Raw genomic sequence first — 26,084 nt, forward strand, 5'->3', positions numbered from 1 at the left:
TGTAAGCACACCCGCTCGACTATGTTTTTTTGACTGCTCAAGGCTGTCCACCAAGTTCTCGACCATGCAGCACGTGTAACACCCGTTGTTATGTCTGCTATTTTGACTTTTACCACCACAACCAGCTGACAGCGACACTCTGCAGACTTCGGGCAGCCACAAGCATGGCCATCTCCCCACACCCCTTTTCCTGGCTCATCCCTAGACAAAGGGGCTTCACTGACAAACATGCAGATTCTGCACCTGCTGTTCTGTTGCGCTCTTATGCCAGGCCCACGGGAGCATGCCTTGCCAGCCGGGACACCCCAAGAACACTTGGGAACAGTACACAGCCCAACTAAGGGGAAAAATATGCCGCTCGGGGGAGGCATCGCCGCGCCAGAACAAGGCGAGCCACGGCCGGTCAGAGGCGTTGCCTCAGCAGACCCGCCCGGTCGCTGCGGCGGATCTCGGCCACCAGCCACTGCAGCCCGTCGCGCAGGCCTTCGCCCGTCAGCGCAGAAGCTTCCTGCACTCTTAGGGGAACCTTCAGCTCGTCCAATCCGAGCATCTGCTGCACCGCGGCCGGCGGCTGCGCGTCGGCCGCGTCCTGCTTGTTTGCGAGTACCAGCACCGGAACTCCGAACAGCTCCCTGCTTGCCAGCGCCCGAAACAGGGCTGTGCGCGCCTCCTCAAACCTGCAACGAGCAGGGAAAACGTATGTTGCGTGAGATGTAAAAGGGGTGCATGTCAGTCTTGAGCAGATCTCCTCAAACCTGCGTCAACTGTCCTGTCCGTGCACTGGGTGGTGGCGAGGGCAACTGGTATATGACATGAGTGCATATCCCTTTGACTCTTGCCAGAAGCGGTGGCTTGTGAGCGGCTGTTGCGTAAATTAATGCACCAGAAACCCAGGGGCCTATACTGGCACACATGTGCACCCATGTGATCGAATGTGTCCAAGGGTGCACCTTATCGGATGCAGCAGCTCATGGATGGCACACTTGAGAGGTGCAGATTCAGCACAGGCCAGCGCAGCGCACCTGGCGGGCCGAGTGGAGTCCACAACGAAGATGAGCGCATGGGAGTCAGCAAAGTACTTGTCCCAAATCGAGCGCAGCCCTGCCTGGCCTCCAAGGTCCCAGAACAGCAGCTGTGCATGGTGTGCTTCCACCCGCCCCACATTCAGCCCCACAGTGGGCACTATGGAGGTTGGCTCCAGCCCCGGCGACCCCGTACACAGCTCCTGCAGGAACCAACATTTTTCATGGTAGGTAGTGATGCCACTATGGCGTGGTCATTGATCATTATAAGGTTTGTTGCCCCTGCTGTCCGCTGCGAGCATGCTCAGTCGAGAAGCATGGCACCCTGAATGCGGCCGAGGCCTGGTTGATGCTCTGAGCAAGTCAGTGTCGGTTCCTGCCTATATCCGGAAGATTGCTAGGACTGAGGAATGCAAGAGAGTGCACTGAGGACCAAGTAGAAGATCAGAGGTTGCAATGAGACGACCAGTGAACATGGAGGGAAGGGCCAAGCTAAACACTTAGCTGCGAAGAGGCAGAGGACGACCCCACCTTCACATTTTCCAGCAGGGATGTCTTGCCTGCCTTGTCCAGCCCAAGAATGAGTATACGCAGCTCTTCTTTCCTCCATACGTACTCCCAAAGGCCGTAAAGCAACGAGAACATGCCAGGCAATCACAGCCACGGCAACCTGGAGGCAAAGAGGTCCATCTGTGTTAAGCCATGATTATCGCTGATCCGTGAGGTGCATATCGTCCTGAGAACCAGATTCAGAAACTGTAACGCACCTCAACCGAAGTGTTGCATCCAGGATCGGGAGCACTGGGCGAGGAGATGGCAATACGATTCTCTATCAGGATGGCCTCGCTGATCAGCTCACCAAATAAAAACAAAACACAAACAAAGCCTCCGTAAGCTTTCCAAAATACTGCCTTTTCCTGTAAAATAGGCCGATAAGGCGGTATATCCTTCTTGTGTCGAGGCCTGCTTGCCGTATGTTCTCTTCCTGGTGCAATCTGCAGCTCACCACTATACACTTTTTGGGCTAAAACAGCTCGCGCCCACGGTCTTCGGTGATGAAATTTCAATTGTAACACAGAGCCTTCCAGTAGGTCAACAGAAGAACATCCAATTGTTCCAGGGAGACAATCTCGTTAGTTTCCGATGCTCAGGATCTTCGGTGCCTTCTTCTTGGACTTCGGCTCTCTTCACAATGTGAGATCGATCAAATTTCTTCGAGACACCACTTGCAGGAATCAAGACAGCGACTGCTGATGTATCACCTCGCATGCAAATGTGGGCAAGATGTGGGGCTTCGAAATGGGAGCCAAACTTGGACCTCCCTGTCAGCCCACCCATGTGACACTAATACGCAATCGGGAAGATTTCTAGTCTGGTACAGCAAGGCAAGAAGTGACGGCGTACAAGCGTTCCTCGCTCTGCTGTCCGTGTGTGCTAGGAGGCCACCGAAAGGCCGATCAAGGAGCTGGCGCACAAGCCGAACAGCAACAGATTTGCAGGACCACACTTCACCGGCAGCGCTATACATTGGTGCGCCGACAGTACCACCTGTTCAATGTACTCGGCTCATTTGCGTTGATTGGAAGGAAAACCCTTTTGCGTCGATCGATTTTACCGCACTTTGCAAAAACCACCCGAACAACCTGCATATCGCAAATTGGCGAGGGTGTCAGGTCCGACGATCATCATGCATTGTAATTTCTAGTAAAATATTTTCACATTCTCTGATAGTGAAGATTTGGACTCCCTTGCACTCATTTGGAGTACAGTAATGTTTGACCTATCGGTGGACCCCGACGACGAGCTGTGTGTCGTAATAGAGAGAGTGCACCCTGATAACAATACATACTGCTTCATGATCCCTCTGTATTTTCATTACTTTTTTAGTCCTCTCACAGGGCGAGGAGCTGCAGGTGGTGCCTTACATCACCTTGCAGCCTCTTCTGCTTGCCTTCCCGATCTGGTCTGTTTCGGAGCTTGCTGTCCGCAAATGTTCGCTTCACTCGTACCAGCGAGCATCAGGGCCCATCGCTGCAGCGCTGACATGTGGCAACAAGGTCACTCCTCCCAGCAGCCTTCCTCATGCTGCCCAGATGCTTGCTGCGCGCAGGTGACAGCAGGCTGCCGCGATGTCTTTCTCCTGGAAGGAGTACAGCCAGGAGCTGAAGGCCGTGGTGAGGGGCTGGTGGCCCACAACGCTGGTCAAGCGCCTGGCAATCCGCTCATTCCACCGGCCATCCTTCGATGAGGTCGTGAATGAGAAGCGCAGTAGCAGTGCCGCTGAGATGAAGCGCACCCTCACTGGCCTTGACTTGCTCATGTTCGGCGTTGGTGCGCGCCGCCACCCACCCTCCCCCCCTCTCAAACTAACAATGGTGGCCTCCGCATCCAGGGTACTCTGAACAATGCAATGGGGCATTTATACAATACCGTAGAGCAACTATCGACATCAGCAGTTGAGCCAGGGCACTTCCTTGCCATGCCACTAGGAGTGTGAGCATCTGAGGTTGCTGATTCTGGTGGCAAGTGCTGCACATGGCATGCAGTACATTTATAGGCAACCCAAAAAGAGTGTATTGAGTCTTGCTCTTATGGAGACACTGATCAGGCTGTTGCGGTGCAGGCATCATTCTGGGTGCGGGAGTATTTGTCATCACAGCGCAGGTTGCCAAGAACAATGCCGGGTGAGTGCTGCTCACCATCAACTCTCTGCGCACAAGAAGTCCCAAAATGGTCAAACTTCTTAGAGAGCTTTAAGTTGAGCTCCTTGTGGCTAATCACCCTTGTGGAGTGTGTTGACATTTGATCACCAGAACTGGCAGGTGCTCATATGTAGTGTCCAGAAGGAAGACCTCTTCTGAAGTTGTAACGGATGGCTCGATATTGCGCGCACAAAGAAGCATTTTCGTGATGTCCGGAGGCTCTGCCAGTGTTGCTCAGGTTAGGAGCACAATGGTAGCTGCTTTTCAGGGCTGTTGTGCCAATGTGAAGGCTGTTGAGTAATGGCTTAAAAATATACTGTGCGTCTGCAGGCCTGCAACCATCATTTCGTATGCCATTGCCGGTATATCGGCGTTGCTGTCGTCCTTCTGTTATGCTGAATACGCAGTGGATTACCCAATTGCCGGAGGCGCCTTCACCTTCATTTCTCTGACCTACGGCGAGCTCTGCGGCTGGTGCGGCCCCTCTTTGCCTCTCTGCTAGTTTCACTGACATCACTGATGATGAAAGTTTGTGTGCCTGCATGCCCGAACCCTTGTGCCAGGAACGTAGTAGCACGGTGGCGAAGTGATGACGCCCACCCTAGCATAGCAGAGATCTGTGCATTCATTCGCATGGCAGTGACTCTTGTGTAAGATCTCAGAAGGTGTCTGATGCTTGTCCAACCTCTGCAACTGTCATGAGTCCTATGCTGACATCAGCGGTGACATAACCGACATCATGTGATCCTTTCTCAGGATTACAGTGGCCAACCTGATTCTGGAGTACGTGCTGGCAAATGCGGCTGTTGCGCGGAGTTTCTCGGGCTACTTTGCCAATCTGATCGGCAAGGATTCCGGCTTTTTCGCGGTCACCCCCAATGACAGCCTCAACCTGGACTTCTGGGCTTTTGGCCTGGTACTGGCAGCCACTGCGCTGCTGTGCTACTCCACCCGAGAGTCCTCCACCTTCAATCTTGGTACACCACTTGTCAGCTCCCTGCCATGACTGTACATTAGTAATTCCAGAGACAAGCTATGGTTTGTCAGGTGTATATGAGGTGCACTCAGTGGAGTCGGGGTGCTGACTCATTGCCAGGATATATTGATTGTGCAAGATATGTCACGATGTATCTGCATGTAGCAGCATCACATCTCTCAATTTCGCCAGTTTCATTGTCAGTCTTCTGAACAAGACATGATTTGTAGGGCATTCACCGGTTCATGCATGCAGTGCCCAGCGGCTGTTGGCTGTCTGCCTACCGCTGAAGTTGCTGTACTTTTTCTGTTGTGCAGTGGTGACGGTGCTACATTTGGTGGTGGTGGCGTTCATCATTATTGCGGGCCTGTGCAAGGCGAACGCCTCCAACATGCAGCCCTTCCTGCTGGATGGACCCCGAGGCGTCTTTGACGGAGCGGCCCTGGTGCGGCCCTGATATCACCCCCATGCAAAACATTGGAATTTTGCCCTACACGGTATATGTGCAGTTCTTGGATGAGGTCAAGGTGTGTCCAGGGTCTTTGCAAGATGCGGCTTTCTTCAGAATTTGCCCTTGTATTGGGAATGATAACGGGCTCTGATTGTTGGTGCCATCTGCAGGTGTTCTTCAGTTATATCGGGTTCGATGCTGTCGCCACCACTGCAGAGGAGGTGAGCTTGCATTGCACAGACCATGCCGTTGTTTGCCTCTGCTGCCCAACCTGTCAGGGCTAATGCAAAGACACATCCAATGAGGACATTGCCCTGATCAAGAAGAAGGTGACAGCGAGAAAGAGCCGTGGCGCTTCACCTTTCCTGCTAACCTGCTCTCAGCCACTTCTGTCCATGCTTTGGGCACCCCTGGCAGAGCCTTGCAAATAGACGAAACACGTCTACATATTATCTCATTAGTATTTCTTTGATGCCCACTGTGTGAGTTCCCCTGTTTGTTATCACCTTTTCGCGAGTGGTAGTTCTACGTGGGTATTACTCCCCATCTGTGGCATTGCTTAAGTTGGAAAAGCAATGCCATGGGTTACCAGTCTCTTCTGTGGCAATGCTTTTGCAACGAGGGTGATGTGATCTGGGTTTCTCCTGGCCCGCAGTGCAAAGAGCCGTCCAAGGCGCTGCCCATCGGCATTGTGGGCTCGCTGGTCGTGGTCACCACCTTCTACATCCTGGCATCCCTCACCCTCACCCTCATGGTCCCCGTGCAAGACATCGACGCCAGCGCAGGTGCGGGCTCACTGCGCTCAATGCAGATGCTATGGGGAGTTGGGTATTTGAGATTGCTGTGATGAGGTAGGTGGAAATGATGTCAGGTAAGACTGGGAAAGTGGCGGAATGTGAGAAAGCGGGCGCTCAGCGCCCTCATCTATGTCATGTGTTCCAATAATGGGTACAATATCGGCTAGTATATGGTGTTGTGCCATGAATACTATATCCTTGCTGGGTATTGGGTGTTCGTTGGGTAGTGGGTATATATCAACTGCCATATTCAGGCAGATGCAAAAATATGTTAGGGAAGACTGAGGAACAGAGGGAGTTTGACAGAGGAAGGGATTAAGCACATGCTGGAGACGTATTGACTTGTTGGCCAATCGACCCTCTGGTCGATTTACCTTTGCGATCACTTGGCACGCCGGAATATCTCTGTCATATTCCCCTGGAGCCGGGTTCGAGGAGGATGATGTAGTGATGACGTCGCAGCAAGGTTCAGAGCAACTTTCAGCCAATCTCATTGAAACGAAGCAGAACCCGAGTCCGGGTCATGAAGATTGCTTGAGATCGCGACATAGAAGAAGGAGATTCCACTGAGTCAATTGGCCACGGGCCGCTGCGGGCACCACTCGTTTTTTCTTATTCAGGGATTTTTTTAGAAAATTTAAATATGTTTGATTGCGCAGTGCACTTATCACACATGCCTTTGACCAGTACTTGATGATCTTTGGGCAACGTAGCGCTGCTCACCGCATGCAAACTCAGTGCAGGCTTTGGAAGGGGCTCTGAGGCTGTGTGTGTTGGCCGGATGACTTGCAGGATTCTCAGCTGCGTTCACCTACGTGGGATTGGATTGGGCCAAGTGAGTCATTCCCCCTGCACCTATGCTTCTGCTAACCCTGAAAGGGCAATCCTCATTCATGACGCGCCTTTGCACTCGCTTACAAAATGTCAGTCGTACAGACTGGTTTGAGAGATGACAGTTCTTGTTTAAAACACCTCGTCTAGTACTATCCTATCAAAAGTCTGTCTCTTCAAGCGTGGAGCAGCACTAGATCTTTGTGCCCTTTTCTGGGAATCCTAGGCCTGCGTTGCGTATCATGCAGAGCTGGGCCCCGCGCCCCGCCATGTCATCATGAGTCATGCTGACATGGCGCTGCCACGCATGCACGCAGGTACATCGTTGCGCTCGGAGCACTGCTGGGAATTGTCACGGGCGTCCTGGTGGGCTCTCTGGGAGTTGCGCGTCTGCTGACAACCGTCGGCCGCGACCACATGCTGCCCAGCTTCTTTGCCTACGTTCACCCAACCCTGGGAACTCCCCTGGTGTCCACCCTCGTGCTCGGGGTAGTCACCGGTGAGTCACCTTTACTGTGATGCTTTTGCCAATTTCGGTGCATTGTTGTACAGCAGCAATGTGCATGTCTCAGGAGAATATGGCGGCTTATACATTCAGTTCGAATTTTGCGGCTAACCGCTTGGCATAGCATTTATGGATCCCACACAATTTTAGTGCAGCTGTGCGCTTGAGACAGCCATTAGATGGTAGCATGGGGGAGTTAGGCTGCAGATTCAGGTCCTCAGAGATCGCCTGCCTTGAGCTGCCATAACGCTAGGCAGGGCTGTTGAGGCATGTTATCAATGGTGAGCTAGAAGGCAAGGGAGAAAGCACAGGACTGTTCACCAATCGTGTGCTTGCCCTGCGCGCAGCCATCATTGCGCTGTTCACAGCGTTTGGGGACCTGGTGAACCTGGTGTCCATCTGCACGCTGTTTGTGTTCTGGAGTGTTGCGAACGGCACTCTCAGCCGCCGCTACATCGTCCCTGGGCACTGGATACTGCCCACACTCCACCAGGTCCGCCAGCTGTTGCTGTCCCTAAACCCTATATATGAATAGATGAAATAGATAAAATAACACATACCACATACTCTAAATATACATTGAAGAAACGTAGAAAAAAATTGTGTCTAGTTTGAGTTGAAGTGCCAACTGCCGGTAATGCCTACAAAGCCGCTCGTCTCTTGGCCTCCCTTGCTGTGCCTTCACAGCAGAGTTGCAGGGCCAAAAGATGTCAAGCTTTCATATTGCAAAGCCAAATAACCCAAAGTTAAGTTAGATGTTGGGATTGGAAAGCCAAAGTAGTCAGTGTGTTTTGATTGAACAGCCGAAGTATCCAAAATCTTCTGAATGAAAGGTGGCAGCTGCAGGTGCACAGCCTATGCTTGAAAATGGGAAGTATGAAATTCTTTCGTATGTGCTGTCATCGCGTTGAGTTGCATTTTGCTGCATTTGTCTGCTGATGGACTCAATGTAGCAAGGGCCTGAACATGCCGGTTCATGACGCTGCAGTGAAGAGCATTGCCCCAGCTCTTGAGAATTTCCTCTTTGCATTGGAGATTTACTTCAGCCATCAGCCTCTGCCAAGGGGAAAAAATCCAGAGAGCAGCATGGCAGGGCAGGCGCTGAGAGGCTGAAGTGTGCTGCGCAGATCTGGATCCTGATCTCTGTGATCGGCTTCACGGTCTCCTACCAGCTGGGAGCTCAGCATGTCGGGGACCTTGTTGAATGGCTGCCCATGGCCGTCTTCCTCATCTCCTGGTACTCATCCTGTGCCCTCTTGTTACTTACATACCTACTGTTACTAAATTTTGGGTTTTGGCACTCGCGCCCGTCTTGCCACTCCACTTGGCTCACCACCTTCAACCATTCAGGACTGGTGTTGCTGGTCACTGTGGTGTATACATAGAGGGCGCTGCTCTGGTTTTTTTCCGACCGGTCTTCTGTGATGTACTCATTTGCCTGTCATTAGCATGCATTTTGCAGGGGTGCCTTTGCTTGCAGTGATGCATCATATTCCGCAGGCACCTAAGGCTATGTGCTGTTGCATGTGATGCAGCTGCCTTGTGTTAATTTGGTGTCAATAAGCTAAGAGAGGTTGCAGACATCAAGACACAGAGCGAGCGCCAAGGAAGGGAGGAAGGGCTGCCGCGCGGGTGGAACAGAATGCATCAACACTAAAAGCATCTCCCGGCCCAGGAGCACTAAGGATCACATTGTGATGGGGCTGCCAGCGCTGCTCTGGAGATAGAGTGTGCTGATGTCATGTGCTGCTTCCTGCAGGTTCATCGCAACGCTGTCTATGAATATTCTGTGCCGGCAGCAGTACACGCCCAGCGGCTTCGCAGTCCCTCTGATGCCCTGGCTGCCCTCCGTCTCCATCATCCTCAACACCTTCCTTCTCGGCACCATCCCCGCGGAGGCCTGGATCGAGTTTGCCATCTTCGTGGCCGTCATGATCGCGTTCTATGCGCTCTACTCTGTGCACGCGGCTACCCACGCCGACGCCACGTAAGCGCCCTGCTGACTCACCCGCTGACTCAGCGCTCTGTCACCCGGCCTCTGCGTTGAGAACTGGTCAGTGCAGTGTGGAAACGGCGTGCATGCTGCGAGGGCAAGGGGTGGCAAGAATGAGGGAATGGATCAAGAGTTTGCCTGTTGCTTTTTCCAGTGCACTTCACTTGCTCTGTTAATCGTTATGTGTTAATCGTGTCTCTCACGAGCGCCTATTAGGGTGGGAAGTGAGAGGACTGGTGTGGGTTTGTGGCAAGGTTGAAGTGCTCACTCTCTCCTTGGAGCGCTTGTTGTTTTGTGCTGGGAATCTGAGCATTGCATTAAGTTGATTCTTATGGGGGTTGTTTGCAGGAGGGCTGCGCTGCTGCCCAGCAAGACTGTGCAGGAGAAGCCGGGCAGCGCTGGCAGCGTGGAGATGACTAAGCCCACCGCCCACGCCTGATGTCATCGGCCTACATGCGCCTTTGGGCACACAGCTTTCATGGCTCTGGCCATGTCTTTACTCTGGCCAGCTTCCGCCCAGACATTGCGACTGGCATCAATAAGTATTTACCCATGAAGGATGTGGTACACTCCACGGGAAGTGACAGCAGGAAATGTACTTACAATGTGCTTTGCATTGCAATGTGTGTTTGTTTTTAAGGGACAAGATGTTATGTGTTTGGCCGACAGCATTGGGAGCAATGCCTTTTCTTTCTTGTTTTGGATATGCCACAAAGGCGGATAGGGGTGGGTTTTCAATGCACACTGGATGACTCTGGGTTTGCTCTCAACCAATGCAAGTTCATTGCCATGAGACGGCACACATGCATGTTTCAGCCATGCATGTGTGCCTTTTCACCTCTGGACAGGCAGCATTTCTGCTGCAGCTGGTTTTGACCTTGGGACTCCAAACTTCAATTTGCATCAGCTTCTGTTGAAAGCACTCACTGTCCTGAACTGTGTTTTGCAGACACTGGAAGTAGATTGCTTGGTTTCCTGTTGGCAGCGGCTGTTTTCCGGAAACATGCTGCACAGCTGATGATGCTCGTTTGTCTGAGTGGAAGCACTGATCAGCTCATGAGGAGAGGCAAGGCTTGAGGCTGCAGGTTGGGTTGCAAGCTTGCGAGTTCAGACTTTGTGCTGGTAAGCATGGGATGACATATGTGGGATTGCAATTTTCTTTGAGATGGAAGCCCGCTTAGCAGAGCACCTGGAAGCTCTGAATGTGCCCTGCTTCTTTTATTCCCTTTTGGCAATTACTGTGTACGTACATATATTTCGAGCCTGTCAATGCCCCCTTGCCTGGCATGGCACAAAGTAAACGTTCTTCGAACATGCATTGGCCTGCAAGCAATAATTTCAGGCCTTCAGTCATTTCACTGCACATAAGCGCTTGAATCTTATTTCGCATCTAAATACACATTAACGGCATGTTGCACGCTGTGGTACAACCTCTCATATCCCGCAGACACGCATGCTTTGCTACAAACAATTGCAAACCGACATCATGCTACTGTCCAGAGCGCTTAGCACCAGAACACACATGATCCTCAAAATCAAATTGATAATGTACACATGTGTGTACAGTCACGTACAGACACAAAGCTCGTATAGTTGTGTCGGACCCAGTCAGCAATCTGCTCTCCAGTGTAGTCTAGACCTGTGCTATCTGTATTTGAATACACTGTCATACAGTAGAATCGTGCCAAGCAGCGCGTCTCAGACAAAGCCGCTCAAGGGAGTGACAACCACCTCTGATGGTGCCTCCCTCATTGCCAGAAGCCAATTGGCACTGGCAGCCCCACAGCAGGCGCCACCAAACTCAGCCACGCTCTAAGATAGCGCAGACCGCGCTCACCAGTCCCGCTGACATCATCTGGCACCACCTCACTGGAGACTTGCTGGACCTTAACATCCAGCAATGCCCCTTCCGAGCTGCAATCTCCCTCATGCTTGGTCACCAAATCATTGGGTCCATAAGGTTGGCCTGATAGAGAGGCGCATGTGGTGTCCATGGATATCGGCAGCTGCAGGGCTGCATCAGCATCTGGCAGTCCATTGCTGCCATGCATGGGGTGATGGCCTGCCGTGTGCTGGCTGATGTTAGCAGGGCCGGGGCTGACGTCAGCGTCCGCTGCTGTCAGCAGCAGGCGCATCAGCGCAGCGGTCTCGCATGGGTGGGGTGCGTGCCAGGGACGCCTCATCACGGGGTGATCCTGCTGAGTAATGAACGTCCAGCGGCTGCTTTCTTCATTTGCCAGCTTCCTGGAAGCTGCCGGCAGCTCCTGCAGTATATCCTCCCAGCGCAGCATGGCCCCATCTGCAGTCAGACCATATCATTGTGTGAACAATGCTCAGCCTCTGCCGCCCCTTCTCAAGGTTGCATATACGAATCCGCTCAGGAGGGCGGGCTGTCAATGCCGGGTGCTCATGGCATGGCACATACGCATGACTGCTACACCAGACGTGAAGTCAATACAGCTTGGATATTTGGCATCAATATGTAGATTCTCACCTGCGCGGTTGCGGCCACGGAACAAGAGGACAGGCACAGAGTATGAGGCATGGTAGCAGATGTGATAGTCATACAAGTGCACATCTCCTGCTGTCGTCCCAAGCAGTCCGCAGTCATTCGCTTCCCCTCCAGCTCCTGGAGCCTCTTCATCCAGGACGGTGTCCGCAGCAAGGCAGGCGAGTGCCTGCTGCCTGGCGTTGGCAGCGTGCTTGGGCACGCCCTCCATAGCAAGATACCCAGCATCCTGCACGCTAGCCCAAACACTGTCAGCGTGACTGTATTTTGCAGGCAGAAACACAGGTAGGAACACAGGTGATTATAGTTGCACAAGTGCTCCTCGTGCTGGGACTCTGTTATAAGGCTTGGTGAAGGGGGCTTCCATGGTGCAAAGTGTGGGTATCAGCAAAACATGCAGGGACTGGTCAGTACAACACCAGGCCATTGCTGGCTGGTTGCCAAGTCCAAATCCCCACTGCAATGTCCTGCTCCTGCCATGCGTCTGCAAAGCTCAGCGCGCCCCTCTCAAACTCCTCGCGACTCAGCATGCCTGTCTCCATGTCCTCCAATCCACTGTCAGCCTGTCATGGGCAAAGAGCTTGACATCTTACACTTCCTGCTAGGAGCCAGGTGAGCTCTACTGACTCTTCTCTGAGAAGTCTGCACTCGCAGTATGAATCGTAGAAGGGGATGACACACCTCAAAGCCAGCCAATTGCCCTAAAGACTGGACGCAGAGATTTGACCCGCTTTGCTATGAGGCTGATGGCCAGCGCAAGGACAGCGTCCATGATGACCCACTTGAACCAGGGCTCAAATTCCTGCAAAAATTAAGCAGTGCCCTCGGATTGGCTGAATGTGGATTCTGAGATCTGCGAACTCAGGTGCCTATGTGAAACACTCCATGCTGCTCCCAAGGATGCTTCACCCAACTGGGTTCCCAGGCTCACCTCGAGAACACAGCTTATGGCAGCGTAGATACGTTTAACGAACTCTCTGATAAGTGGGGATACGATCGCAGTTATCTTTTCAACGTCACGCTTGTAAGTCTCCCAGATGTCAACTTCCCCTTTTGCCATCAGCCCCTGCTTGAGGTGCTCGAAATTGCCTTGCACCCTTTGCGATCTTCAATGTAGTTTCTATCCAAAACTCATTGGTAGAGGTTCTGATTGGGGCAATTTGTGGAAGACAACAGCGAGGAAGAGATGGAAAGTTCTTGCAGGATTGCAAGGCGGATGCAAGTAAACGGCACTGGTACCAGGATGAATCTTCCAGAAATCAGGCAGTAAATTTATCAGTTCGAAGAAGCCGTGGCTTCCTTCGCCGTTCAGATGGGTCACATGCAATTGATGCCTCGTCAGGAAGCTGAGAAGCCACTGAGCAGCTGCGCATGTAAGACTCTTCATGTGTTTGGAAAACGACAATGTTGAAACGCAGGGATGCAGGAAATATTCAAGGGCTGCTGCCAACACAGCATGTGGGTTTGGGCAGCACCCATTCCAACTCGCGCATGTTTCTTTACAACCATAAGTTGATATCGGATCCGCAGACACTGTTTTCTTTTTTCGAATTTCGGAAATGTACACAAAATGGATCACAGCCGCAGGATAATCCATGCATGCTCCCAAATACAATCCACATTGCAGCCGTCACGGCTGAGCCGTGACAGCTGCAAGATAGATCCTAAAAAATTCTCTCTCTCTTCACACTCACTAACCTGACTGACCAGCCTTCTTCAAACTTTCACACACAGAGCACCTGCCATCCAGAGGCACTTCTGAGCACAGGAGCATGCTGAGCTCAGTCTACCTTCAAAAGAATCCAGATCACCAGGATTCATAGTCAATCTGCAAAACCGCTGATTCAAGAGTTACGGGGGATGTTGAGTCCTCCCTTGCCCTGGTTGGTTCCGGGCAGCCCGCCGCCCAACTTGGGCAGGTTTGGGGTGTTCTTGTCAACAGCACGCTTCGCGTCACCAACATTTGGGATGTTCTTGCCCACCTCGTTCTTCAGGCTGCTGGCCTGTGAACAATCATACAAGGCAGCTCGTCAGCTCAACACAGTCCGCACGTGCACGCTGGCGCGATCACAGCAATGGCAGTGGCACAGCTTCCAGGTAATAGCACTGCCAGGTATATGTATGCAAACAAGGAGAGATGCCTACAATTTTCTTTTGTTATGCAACAGTGCAACACACACGGTCTACTATCTCAAAGGAGTACTTTGTGTTCTGCTCAATTTGCCAGATTGCTCAAGCTCAAAAGTGTACAGCACGCACAGAGCGGCAGTAGCGGGTTTCAACAGATGTTTCCCAAGTAAGGTTCTAATGTGCACCTTGTTCTTGGCGTCGTTGGCAAGGGCCTGAGGGTCAGCCTTTCCCTTGAAGGGGTTTGGCAGGTCGGACACGTCTGACGCCACATTCTTGGCCTTCTTCGCCACGTCTGAGGCCTATGCACATGACCACCATTTGCTCAGGAGGATGCTCCTTGCAATGTCTGAACTGGCAGTGCTCGAACCAAAACTACTGCCACCAAGATGCACAAGCACCAGGTTCCATGCATCCAATCTCGCTGAGTTGAGGCATTTGAGACGCAGAAAAGCTTACATGCTGAGCAGGCACGAGGTGAGTGATCACCTTGTCAGCAGCCTTCTCGACAGGGTTGCCAGAAAAGTTGGGCAGGTTGGGCAGGCTGGGCAGGCCTTTGCTGATGTCACTGCCGGCATCCTTCACCTGTGCAGCACAATATAAAATCAGACTCCCGCCACCCAATTGCCCGAAACAGAGTGCGCACTCATACCACCAGCCCACAGATTACCTAAAGGTAGATGGGTACACCACAGGGGCAATGCATCAGAGACTCGCCAGAGCAACAACTAGGGATCACAGAAAATTGTGTACCGGGGGGGCAATGCATAGCAGACTTAGCAGAGCAACAAAAGCAGATCATGGATATAGCGCAGTAAGCAAGGGGTGGTGCATACCTTGTTCTTGACCTCGTTGGTGGCGTTGACCTCCCCCTCGCCCTTGAAGAAGTTGGGCTGCTTGGTCAGGTTGGGAAGGTCGGAGATGTCAGACGCCACATTCTTGGCCTTGTTGCCAATCTTGTTGGCAGCGCCCTCAAGCTGCACAAGAGGCCAAGATGATCACTACAAAATACATGAGACAGCATCAGCTTGCAAAGGGTGTGGCGTTGCTAGGGCTCATCAATTTAGAGCCCTCCCATGCAAGGGTAAGGGATCGTGCGATAGGCATTCAACAACTGGGACTTCAGAAATCTGCAATCGCATGGAACAGGCACTCCAGGTAATATAACTACTGACATATAAAGAGTCTGGGCTCACCTTGTTAGCAGCCTTCTCCGCAGGATTGCCTGAAAGATTGGGCAGGTTGGGCAGGTTGGGCAGCCCCTTGCCGATGTCACTGCCAGCATCCTTCACCTGTGCAGCACAGAGGTCAAACATCAAAACACGCCACCCAACAGTCTAATTTAACCTTCTCTGGGTATTATGAACGTCCACCGTTGGATACAATGAATTTTGTCCATGCTCATGAGATCAATGTATGTAGGGACCAGGGGCGTAATGCATCACAGGCTCAGCAGAGCGTATGAGTGTTAACAGAAATTGTGTGCAGTAAGCAAGCAGTGGTGCATACCTTGTTCTTGACCTCGTTGGTGGCGTTGACCTCCCCCTCGCCCTTGAAGAAGTTGGGCTGCTTGGTCAGGTTGGGAAGGTCGGAGATGTCAGACGCCACATTCTTGGCCTTGTTGCCAATCTTGTTGGCAGCGCCCTCAAGCTGCACAAAAGGCCAAAATGGTCACTCAAAAATATATGAGACAGCATCAGCTTGCAGTGGGTGTGGCGTTGCTAGGGCTCATCAATTCAGAGCCCTCCCATGCAAGGGTAAGGAATCGTGCGATCAGGGCATTCAACAACTGGGACTCCAGAAGTCTGCAATCGCATGCAACAGGCACTCCAAGTAATATAAGTACTCACTTGTCAGAGTCTGGGCTCACCTTGTTAGCAGCCTTCTCGGCAGGATTGCCTGAGAGGTTGGGCAGGTTGGGCAGCCCCTTGCCAATGTCACTGCCAGCATCCTTCACCTGTGCGGCACATAAGTCAAACATCAAACCACGCCAGTCTAATTTTACCTTCTCTGGGTGCTATGCACATCCACCCGTTGGAGACAATAAATTTGAGTCCATGCTCAATGAGATCACTGTATGTAGGGACCAGGGGCGCAATGCATCACAGGCTCCAGCAGAGCATTAAAAGGGATAACAGAAATTGTGCGCAGTAAGCAAAGAGTGGTGCACACCTTGTTTTTGACTTCGTTGGTGGCGTTGACCTCGCCCTCGCCCTTGAAGAAGTTGGGCTGCTTGGTGAGGTTGGGCAACTCGCTCAGGTCTGGCAGGTTGGGGGTGTTCTTCTGAATGCCGCGCTTGATGTCATTGCCAATGTCCTTGGGGTTCTTTGTCAAGTCCACATCTGCAAGGACCACAGACCACCGGTGTCAGCACCTTTGACTGCCACTTTTTAGACAGCGACAACAGCCTTTATCGAGGGCTTGCACTTTTAACCATGAAGTGAAAAGAAAACCATGCACAGGGGGTAGATGCAAAACACACAAGTTCATAGATACCTGGGGTGTTGCGGTCGATCGCCCTGCCGATGTCCTTGGGGTCGTTCTGGCCAAGCTTGTTCTTCAGGGACTCGCCGACATCGCTAAAGGTCGGCAGGTTTGAGGTCCTCTCGTTGATCTCGGCGCGCTCGGCCTTGTTCGGAATGATGTCAGCAATCGCGTTTCCTGCAGGAACACGCCCACGGTGATCTCAAGAGCAGCTTCCGAGATGTCAATCACTTCCGTCAGTATTCACCTCCAGAGATTCTACAATAATTGAAATCTTGATAGCTGCAATATTTTTAAAAGGGCAAGCAGTATAAAAAAAGATCGAGCATGCATGCCGGACAAGGCTCCCAACCCAGGATGCCGTTCATGCCGTGGGACTCACTAGATACCAGCCAGCTAAAAGCGCACCTGCGACCGGGAGCAGGGCCAGCTGCACTGCGGCGAGGGCCCCGAATGTCTTCAACACGACATCCTTTGGTCCCTGATTCTCCTGCGCAGGAATTAGCCAGACTTTCGGGGTGAAAATAAGAGCGACAGCCCTGCGCCGTGCACTTCACTAGACGCGAGCGATTCTTATGCAATACGGCACCAATGCAACAAAGATTGCATATTGTTCAGTTCCTGAACATTAAAAATGGGCCATCCAAGCCGGTGTAGCACACTTGCTGGTGAGCTTCGGTACACGTGAGTCCAAACACAAAATTATGATAAAAGCGAGGTGTCCCCCAAAACATATGCCTATCAACCCCTGTAAAGTTTGCTACAGTGCGGACGGTCATGGGAGTGACCAAATGGCCGAGTCCTGAATTAAAAGCTGTGCATGATCACCCGGAATATCCATCAATCACCGATAGGGAAAGTATCACCCAGAACATCAACCATGCCAGACACACTCTAGAAAGGCTTCATAGACAAATTTACTCAATAAAGAGTCTCACCTGCTGAGCAGCAGCAACGACACGGACAGCACGCGCTGGGCGGGATGCCGAGAAAGGCTTGTTGAGTGCAGCGGGACGAGCGCCGGCGATACGAGCGGAAGACATTGTGGTGGAAGCCATGTTTGCAAATTGATTTTCAAAAGATTGTGATGAATATCGGTCTCGTCAATAAGATGGCAAGGTTGGAACGGAAGGAGGCTGTCCTTTGTACCCGTGCGTATCCGGGCTTGCATTCGTGGCACCCGAGGCGAAGCTAAAGGATGTCTCCAAGAAATTCTCAAGATGTTGATGGGGAAATCTGCCATCGTGCGCGTAAATATATGTACATCGTGTGCAGATAAGCAGGCTTTGCTACCCACTCGAAATTGGAATTTGTGTGTCGTTAATTTCTGCGTTTGCTCTCTGGTGCATGGGGCTCATACTGTAGCAGAACAGATGGGTGAGGTATATGTACGACACCTGCAAAAGAATATATTTTTTACAGTTATAATTGCTTAGTCGACATGAGCAATGATAGCATTTGACTTTTGAAAGATAAGGTGCCATCTGACTCGGCATGGTGTGCACAGGCATTGAAGAATACGTGATCTCCAAGATCGCGTCTGTAGATCCGAATGGGACACAGCCACGCACATCGTTCTGAAAGATTCAACAATGCAAACGGGTGCAGTGTTTGTATTTCCCTCAATGAAAGGGTGTACCCTTCATCAGCACGTTCCATCAGTCAACGTTGGCCCCTTGGTCAGTCACAGATGGCCCAACCTGCCAAAACCACGGCATACGGAGACTCTAAGGGGTCTCAAAGCCATGACAAAGCTGCGCGCCTCTGCATCCGAGACCCTCACTACCGTCAGAGATGGGGGATCCAGCTCAGCAAGAGCAAGAGTGAGCAAAGTCATGCAGCAGAATTCGGCATGGCTGCAGCAGCAGGAGCCCTTTTGCCGCCTGCCGGCCTCCGCATGCATGGCGCTGGCAGATGCTATCCAGGTTGAGCTGGTGCTTGAAGGGGAGAAGCTCCTGCGCACAGACCAGCGCATCACAGACCTCATCCTGCTCAGGGATGGGCGCCTGCAAGGCAGTGTACAGCAGTCATCAGACACAGGTGCGCCGCCTCTTGAGCCTGAGCATACTTGCTGGGCACACTCTCAGTCTGTACCAAATGCTCCCAGGCACACCTGGCCAGACAGACACTCCTCTGCCAAAAGCACGTCCTGCAGTGAAGTGTGGCTTGGGCTATGCCTGCCCCGATGGCCTTTACATACTTCCAATCTTTGCCCTCTTTGATCAGGCGCGAGCCAGGAACCCTTCGCTGCTCTGCCTGTTGCACTTACGCAGCACAAGCGTCCTGGATTGATGTTTTTGTTATTTATATTACACGCTTTCCTGCCAAAAGGCAAGGTACATCCTGCAGACAAGCTGCAGTTAAAGGCTGCCACAGTCCTACCTCTTGATGGACTTGCCAGGTCCAGACAAGACCTCAATGAAGCGTGGGCACGGTGCTCAGTGTCTATACCGCCCCCCGCCAGCTGGTATTTTCTATGAAATTCGAATTCAAATTCAAATTTTTGCTTGCAGGGCCTGGGCAGGTGGTGGGCCTGCGCGAGCTGCTGCTGGGGCAGAGGATTGGGGAGGATGTGGGGCCGGCAGGAGGGCAGGCCACAATCTGGCGCATCCCCGAGAAGGCCTTCCGCGCGATCGCCCGGCAGCACCCGGACCTCAGCCTCCTGCTCTTCCAGGCCGCGTTTGGCGCCACCGGCGCGCTGACTCAGGCGCTGCAGGCGCGGTCACTTGATATTTTCTGAATACCATGTGCACACAGTGAGAGAGCTGTAGGTTGCAGTGGAGTACAACGTATCTCTGTTGCCATCACATCGGGCTGTATAAAGAGCCTCATGTTTCAAATGGTGATGATGAGGCGCATGTCAAGATGCCGGTGACACGAAGCCGTTGACAGCGAGCCTCCCTATTTTGGTCTCCCTGATCATGTGATTGCCGCATGTCTGAGAGCTCCTCGCACACTTCCTCAAGCACGCAGTTCTTCTGCATTTGTCGGGGATATCCAAAAATCGGCATTCGGCTTTGTGTTGCCCTTGCATGAGAACTGCTGCGCGTAATGCAGGATGATGCGACAAAGTGGCAGAGCCTGCGGCCGTTCCTGGTGGCCAGCCCTAAGCGCGGCATCGTCGGAAACTCAAAATACGCCGCCCGCCTCAGAAAGGACATCCTAGATGCCGCTCGCGACCCCGCCAGGTGACTATCACCAGCCATCCTCCCTGTTTCTGTTGGAAACTGCGGCCGCATCTGCCTGCAGCATGACAGCATGGCTGATGCATGGCCTGAGCATGGCTGGCTGTCTTGTGGCACCGCTGCATGCCTGGCAGAAGGAATATCCGAGGTGGAACATCCTGGCTGTTCAGAAGCCGCCAAAGCCATTTGAATTTTCCCTCGCAAACAGACATCAATTTGATGTCAACTGTGGCCAGTACTGCCGGTCTTTACAAAGCCATGCGTGCGGCTGCTGCAGGGGTGCGGTGTTTATTTTCGGGGAGCCGGGCCTGGAGAAGGACGAGGCGGCGGCGCTGGTGCATTTTGGCTCGCGCGACCGGCGGGAGCCGATGGCGCGCGTGGACTGCGAGCGCGCCGGGGACGGCCTGGCCGCAGATCTGTTCGGCGCCGGCAGCCGCCCCGGCCTGCTGGAATGGCTCGGCGCAGGCACCCTCCTGCTCAACAACGTGCACCGGGTGCGGCTCTCAACTCTCTGCACTAGAAACAGCCCTGTGGTACATATCCAGCATCAGGAGTCCGCTGACCGGGGGACAATACATCTCGGTGTCTTATGCAATGCTCATGCAGCGGGGATACTGCTATCAAGCAAGCGGGTACGGCCTTGTGATGGGTTGGGTACGCCAGAGCATGTGCTTAGTTGCGCGGTGATGCATAATGCATGCTGATCTGCTGGCAGTCAGAGTGTGTCTGGCTGTCCTATTCAGGCGGCACCCTCCACGCTGCCAGCGCTGCAGCGGCTCGTGCGCGACGGCACCTACCGGCCCCTGCGCAGCTCTGCCAGGGTTTCATCCTCTTCATCCACCCCTGCAGATGAGGGTACATAAACTATTGCACTCATAGTGTCCTCCTTGATGTCTCAATGCCCAGATAAACAACAGGTGGTGTGCGATGGAACTTTGTGGAAATTGATGGCGGCATGGATTTGTGAACGCGCCACAGAAAGCTCCCCTCGTATCCTTTGGATGACTCAATGCATGAATAATTTATGCCACTGTTTTGTTAATGGGACTCCCTGAGATGAAATGCCAGCATGGCCATGTGAAAGAAAGTCTTTGAACGGATCAGGAATCATATCATTAGTATATTCCTGGCAGGGATTGCAGGAGACAGCGGTGAGGAGGCGTGGCAGAGCAGCCATGCCAGGATCATGATGTCCAGCGAGCAGCGCGTGCCGCAGCTTGAGTCCCTGGCAACGCTCATCAAGGTACACATTTCATGCTTTTGACTAGTCCCCATTGTGACCGTTCCAGAATGCCGCCGCAGAACTGACACTTGACAGACTCTGCCGTGCTTCCATAAAGTGGTGAGTTGCCTTGGCTATCCAGTGCGTGCAATAAGGTCATCTGGGCAGTGCTGGGCAGACACTATATACAGTAATATATCTCCACTGCAGCCTTGCAGGCTCTGCCTCCCCTGAGGTAACCATGCCCTTTACACCCGAGCATCCCAAGGCAGGATCAAATCTTGAGGACTCTTGGGAGAGTGGGCATTCCAATGCAGGATTGCACCAAAGTAATACACCGGAAGCTGGGGCTGACACAATCGCATGTCATAAGTATTTTGATGAATGAATGTGGAGCATATCGCAGGTGCCACCGCTGCGCGTGCGGCCGGGGGACATAGCCGATCTGGCGCGCTATTTTGTGCGGCAGGCCGCGCGCAGGAAGGGGCTGCCGCAGGCCAACCTCACCCAGGAAGCCATCCGCCACCTGGAGTCCTACACATTCCCCAATAACATCAAGGCAGGGCTCCGCTTGTCTCCCATTCTCATCACTCCCTATGAAGACTCAACCTGTTGGGTCTTCTTAACAATTCAACATTAAGGCAGGGCCGCACTTATTCTCCCTTGCTTATCTCCCTTGCATGCCCGCTCTTCTGGTGAAGTTTCTGGTGTCTAATAACCAATGCGATCTCTTGGAAGCCACTTTATTTCAGCCTGGATATTGATGCATCTTGATTTCCTGAACCGTAATATGCCTTGCCCTCTTGGATGGTTCTGGTGCACTGTGGCAGCACTCGATTCTTTTTTGCTCAATACAAACGTCTTCATGGGTTAGAGGCTTCTATCCTGGACGATACAGAGCTGAAGGTTCCTTCTTGTGCTTTAATTGAACTAGGATATCTTTATTACTGATTTTTGATATTATCTGAACCAATGAATGTGACTAAGCAGGAGCTGGAGTCAATCTTGGACAGGGCTGCCAGCCAGCTGACAGGGGACAAGGCGTTGCAGGTCCCCGAGGACGTCTTCTGGTTTGCCACACAGGTGCGTGCATGTAATCCAGTCAAACTTATTGCACTATTTCCTTTCCTCACCACCTGGTGCAAAGATCCCCTGTGCATGCTGATCATGATTGGCCCCTATCTTGTATACGGGCTCAAATTCTATGGAACCGAGGCAAGCAGCACAAGACAGACGCAGGTGCACAGACACAACCGCTGCATTGTAATCTTAGATTCATGTGTGGGTCCACATTCTGTGGCACCTGAATGCAGGAAAATTACTCAATACTAAACATGTCACTGGCTAAAAAAACGGGCTAAAACAAGTGATTTCAACATACTCAAGGCACTGATACTTGCACTGTCACTGGCGCAGGCACAGGACAGGTTCAGGTGGAACCTGCTGAGGCCGCTGCCGCTGCTGCAGCGCCTGTTCAGGAGCAAGCTGTGGCCGGAGGAGATCAACTTCAAGTTCACGGCTTTTGTCTACCCTGCTTTTGTGGCACTGCTGCTCTTTGGGCCGCAGGACCGCGCGCACAACTTTGGCCTCAACCTGTTCTGGTGCTACTGGTGGCCGCTCATCTTCATTGTCTACCCCTTCCTGGGCCGCATCTGGTGCGCAGGTGACGCCCATCTCCCTTTCCCCAGGTTATCACAATGCCAATGGGCACATTACTCTACTGCATGATACCTGAGTTACGCTGAGTTGGCGGTGGCCAGTATGTTGCTTCAGTGCCGTGGCAAGCTTGTTCGGGTGTTAATTGGGTTTGGGGGTCCATAAGGGGTAAGTGAGGTGGCAGCCTTGCTCTGCAGCTTGATTTGCAGGCGCACAATTGCCTGTCTTGGCAGGAACTTCGTTGCAGAATAATATGAAAAGCTGTTATCACTTTTAAAGACCTTAGCTTTGGTTGGTCTTGAGGTATAATGGACGATTACGACACTGAAGCTTTTGTGCGTAGTGTGCCCCTTCATGATCTATGGGGAGATTGTGCAGCGCTGGCGGCTGGCACAGGGAGTGGTCCTGCGCAAGTGGCCCCACAAGTCAAGTACAGCTCTCTGCACCCTCCCCCAGTACCAAATATTATTGCCTTTTGTGCACCAGCACTACATCTGTCAAGCATGCTGCTCTTGCGTGCTGCTCTTTCTGCTCGAGCAAGCTTTTCATGCAGCAATGGGTTGCAACATCGTCCTCCAACCTACCACAGCTCTGAGATTTGTTTTCCTTGCAGTCTGCAGCCCACCTATCAGCATCATGTCTCACAATGTCAAACCTACAAATATTGTCTGCACTTTGTTGCTCATTACCCGGCATCAAGTCTCACAATTGCCAACCCCGAATACCTTGTGCAGTGGATAGGTGGGGACCGTGGTTTCTGTGGGCGCTGTTCGCAGCAATTCTGGTGTGGGAGGAGGTGTGGGACCTGCCTCAGACGGCGTACCTCTCCGGCTGGCTCCTCATAATAATCACAGCCGGCGCGATGGTGTGTTCCTGGTTCTTCGAGCGGCGGCTTTGGTGCCGCCACCTGTGCCCCATCGGCGGAATGAACGGCATGTTCGCCAAGCTGTCAATGACCGAGCTGCGCGCGCAGCCGGGCGTCTGCTCTGGTGCGTCCTCTGCTTGACTTACTCTCTAGGATCCCAAGAAAAGCAACCAGGAGTACCAAGCTTTTGTCTTGTCTTTATGAGGTGCTGCCTGAACATTGCAGTAAATGAGTCTTGTAGATGTTGCTTGGGCAACTGTTTCTTTTGGGTAATACCATGACGGATTTTCCAAGTCAATCTTCTGTGAGTCACAGCTATAGCAGCATTACAGGTCAATGGGAGTTCTTCGCAATTTCCGTGGCCAGACTCGCTTTGCCATTCAGTGAGTAATGTACCACATGCAGCAGCCGTCACCCACAAAACAAAGCCCTGGTGGTTCCTACTTCATAAAAGGAACCCTTTCAAGGCTTTATGGCCAGGGAGCTCATAGCTAGCCTGTGTTACATTTGCAGGCAACTGTTCCACGTACCACTGCTACAAGGGCGGCCCGGAGGAGCCGCCCTTAGGGCAGGAGACGGGCGGCTGCCCGCTGTACTCGCACCCGGCCCAGCTCACAGACAACCGCAACTGCGTCCTCTGTATGGAGTGCGACAAGGTGCATGTTCCTGGATATCTCCAAATCATCTTTGTGACAATGTTGTGCCCTGCCCTGACATCCCTCCTAAATGGGATGTTTTTAAGGGATGCATGCGTGTTGAAACACGGCCTTTCAGTCGACTGTTCTGAGAGGCATGCACTCATGCACAGACCGGTCGCAGAATCTTTCTTGGTCTGATTCAATTGAACAGGTTGTGCAGAGAATGTTTTGAGGTTGCTCTGCTTGGCCCAGTGGCATATGCTCTTCCTTTCTAGATTCATGCTTCCTGCCGTGCACGATTTCAAGCCCAAGTTCACTGGTCGGATGTAATAGAGGCAGCAGAGCTGAGGCGCAAATTTAGTATCTGACCTGCAAGCAGCAGTTAACTAAGTGGTTCTGTCTGTGCAGGCGTGCCCTCATGACAACCTGGAGTTTCGGCTGCGTGTACCTGGGGTAGACCTGTGGTCCACCCACAAGCCGATCGCAGCCGAACTTGCGCTTCTATTCACCCTCCTGGGCGCAGGTAATCCACCTCAGAATTTCATGCTCAACTTGCCCAGAAAGTAGTGTGTGGGGGGGGGTGGGGGGGGGAACCAGAAGCTGGAAATTTACTACTGGGAGGATGGCAAAATAGCTGTGGTCCTGACTTAATAGGGTGCGGCCACATCAACCCTACTAAGCCTCTCTGGGATGCTGACAGCCTTGAACCTAGGTTCGCGGGCATGCTTTGAATTTGTGGGAAGAATGCGCTACTGCTTTCTGCTATCGCCACTACTGCTGCACTGTTGCTACCCAGATGCGTAGTGCCTTTGTTTCATCTTCTCCAAATGCCACTGAAGGGATTTCCGTTTTGGTCTGTGCCGCAGTGTACGTGCACCACTTGCCGCAGCTGCTGCAACAGCTGGGCCTGGATCCTGATTTGGTGCAGGCTCAGACCCCCCACATCATAGTATCCACCCTTGTGCTGCTGGCGCCCGGTTGCATCGCGCTGGGAGCACATGGCCTTGCTGAGCTGGCAGATGCCGTGTCAGCAATGCTGCCAGGTCAGCACCATCTCAGATCCATTATAGAATGCATTTGAAAGTATGGCCTCAAAGCTGAATATCGAACTCGACTGCTTCTTTGCTCTGAGGATGGCCTCTTGCAGGGTAGCAAGAAGTGACAGGAGACCCTGGCTGCAGCGTTGCATTGTCTGCTTTAATAAGCCACATGGGGACATTCATGCCTACCATGAGTGCATGCAGTGGCAGAGGATGCTTTGGCCCGAGCACCTGCCACGTCAAAGCAGTGCAGGAGATGATGTAAAAACAGTGCTTCTCACAACGTGTTCTAAGCAGGCAGCAGTTGGTGCAGGGCAGCAGAGGCGTGCCAGAGGCAAGCCCTTCCTGGAGCTGGCGTATGGGTACATGCCACTGGTGTGGGCCGGGACACTCGCCCACTACCTGCTGCCTTTCTTCAGCGAGGCCGGGCGGCTATTGCCGGTAATGCTCTTTTGCTAGGCAGTGTTTTTCACAGCGGAAGCACAAATTGAATGGGCATGCCTAGTAACACCCTGCCTAGAGGCATCATTCACCTAGACGCATGGGCACATGTGATCATGAGGAGCAGCATGTAGGAATCTAATTTATGCCAGCCTGCAAGATATTTTGTAGTGGATAATTCCTGAGGGTCCCGTGTGGCCCCGGCTGGCGGGGGGTGGTATAGAAACTGAGCACTGTGCCCAATATCAGTCGGGTCTTGCATGGACTTTGGAAAGTGCATTAAGGGGGGCAGAGAATGCATGTAAGAATGATGATAGTTTCTGAGGATCCTGTGCGCAGGTGACGGCTGCCACTGTGGGTCTTGAAGAGTGGGGAAAGGAGCTGCCGGTGTTTGTGGAGGACGGGGCAGTGACAGCCTTCCTGCAGGGCACCTGCTTACTCAGCGGCGCTGCGCTGTCGCTGCTGCTGACGCGCAAAATCGGCGCACGGCCGTGGGTGCGGCTGGCGCCGCAGTGTTTGGCTGTGCTGGGGTTCACTGCCGAGCTGTGGGCATTGCTGCTGCCTTGAAAGGTGCTGTGTGGAATTACGTGTTCTCCTTGTAATTTGTAGCTGCAACAATGATTTATGGTCAATTTGATAC

General features: G+C 52.6%; 4 protein-coding genes across 4 annotated transcripts; 2 read left to right on the top strand and 2 right to left on the bottom strand.

Moving 5' to 3' along the window:
- Window positions 1-403: 403 nt before the first annotated feature.
- COCSUDRAFT_15099 (small arf-related GTPase ARFRP1) lies at window positions 404-1,667 on the bottom strand (the record flags this gene model as incomplete). The annotated part of the gene is made up of 3 exons (XM_005647912.1): window positions 404-677; window positions 1,023-1,225; window positions 1,554-1,667. 3 exons carry the CDS (start codon window positions 1,665-1,667, stop codon window positions 404-406), a joined length of 591 nt encoding a protein of 196 aa, XP_005647969.1.
- A 730-nt stretch (window positions 1,668-2,397) lies between these two features.
- On the top strand, window positions 2,398-11,246 carry COCSUDRAFT_65909 (amino acid permease family protein). Its single transcript, XM_005647913.1, has 14 exons — window positions 2,398-2,552; window positions 3,133-3,353; window positions 3,646-3,706; window positions 4,055-4,198; window positions 4,481-4,701; window positions 5,018-5,145; window positions 5,322-5,372; window positions 5,807-5,936; window positions 6,741-6,783; window positions 7,097-7,278; window positions 7,632-7,777; window positions 8,412-8,521; window positions 9,044-9,271; window positions 9,626-11,246. Exons 2-14 carry the CDS (start codon window positions 3,152-3,154, stop codon window positions 9,714-9,716), a joined length of 1,737 nt encoding a protein of 578 aa, XP_005647970.1. The 5' UTR covers window positions 2,398-2,552; window positions 3,133-3,151; the 3' UTR covers window positions 9,717-11,246.
- Window positions 11,247-13,272: 2,026 nt separating this feature from the next.
- Window positions 13,273-17,495, bottom strand: COCSUDRAFT_65911 (hypothetical protein). Its single transcript, XM_005647914.1, has 11 exons — window positions 17,336-17,495; window positions 16,806-16,887; window positions 16,410-16,574; window positions 16,086-16,255; window positions 15,784-15,870; window positions 15,423-15,563; window positions 15,110-15,205; window positions 14,750-14,890; window positions 14,373-14,498; window positions 14,102-14,215; window positions 13,273-13,789 (listed from the first exon to the last, which is right to left on the bottom strand). Exons 1-11 carry the CDS (start codon window positions 17,453-17,455, stop codon window positions 13,631-13,633), a joined length of 1,401 nt encoding a protein of 466 aa, XP_005647971.1. The 5' UTR covers window positions 17,456-17,495; the 3' UTR covers window positions 13,273-13,630.
- Window positions 17,496-17,644: 149 nt separating this feature from the next.
- On the top strand, window positions 17,645-26,011 carry COCSUDRAFT_53335 (hypothetical protein; the record flags this gene model as incomplete). Its single annotated transcript, XM_005647915.1, has 17 exons — window positions 17,645-17,779; window positions 17,905-18,437; window positions 18,911-19,118; window positions 19,176-19,179; window positions 19,455-19,585; window positions 19,860-20,076; window positions 21,211-21,363; window positions 21,795-21,887; window positions 22,221-22,467; window positions 22,804-22,890; window positions 23,195-23,449; window positions 23,839-23,981; window positions 24,372-24,486; window positions 24,830-25,006; window positions 25,338-25,444; window positions 25,616-25,661; window positions 25,854-26,011. The coding sequence occupies exons 2-17, from the start codon at window positions 17,990-17,992 to the stop codon at window positions 26,009-26,011; spliced, it is 2,589 nt and encodes an 862-aa protein (XP_005647972.1). The 5' UTR covers window positions 17,645-17,779; window positions 17,905-17,989.
- Between the last annotated feature and the right edge of the window lie 73 nt (window positions 26,012-26,084).

The sequence above is a fragment of the Coccomyxa subellipsoidea genome (genome assembly GCF_000258705.1).
Source record: "Coccomyxa subellipsoidea C-169, whole genome shotgun sequence".
In the NCBI taxonomy this organism is placed as follows: Eukaryota; Viridiplantae; Chlorophyta; class Trebouxiophyceae; family Coccomyxaceae; genus Coccomyxa; species Coccomyxa subellipsoidea.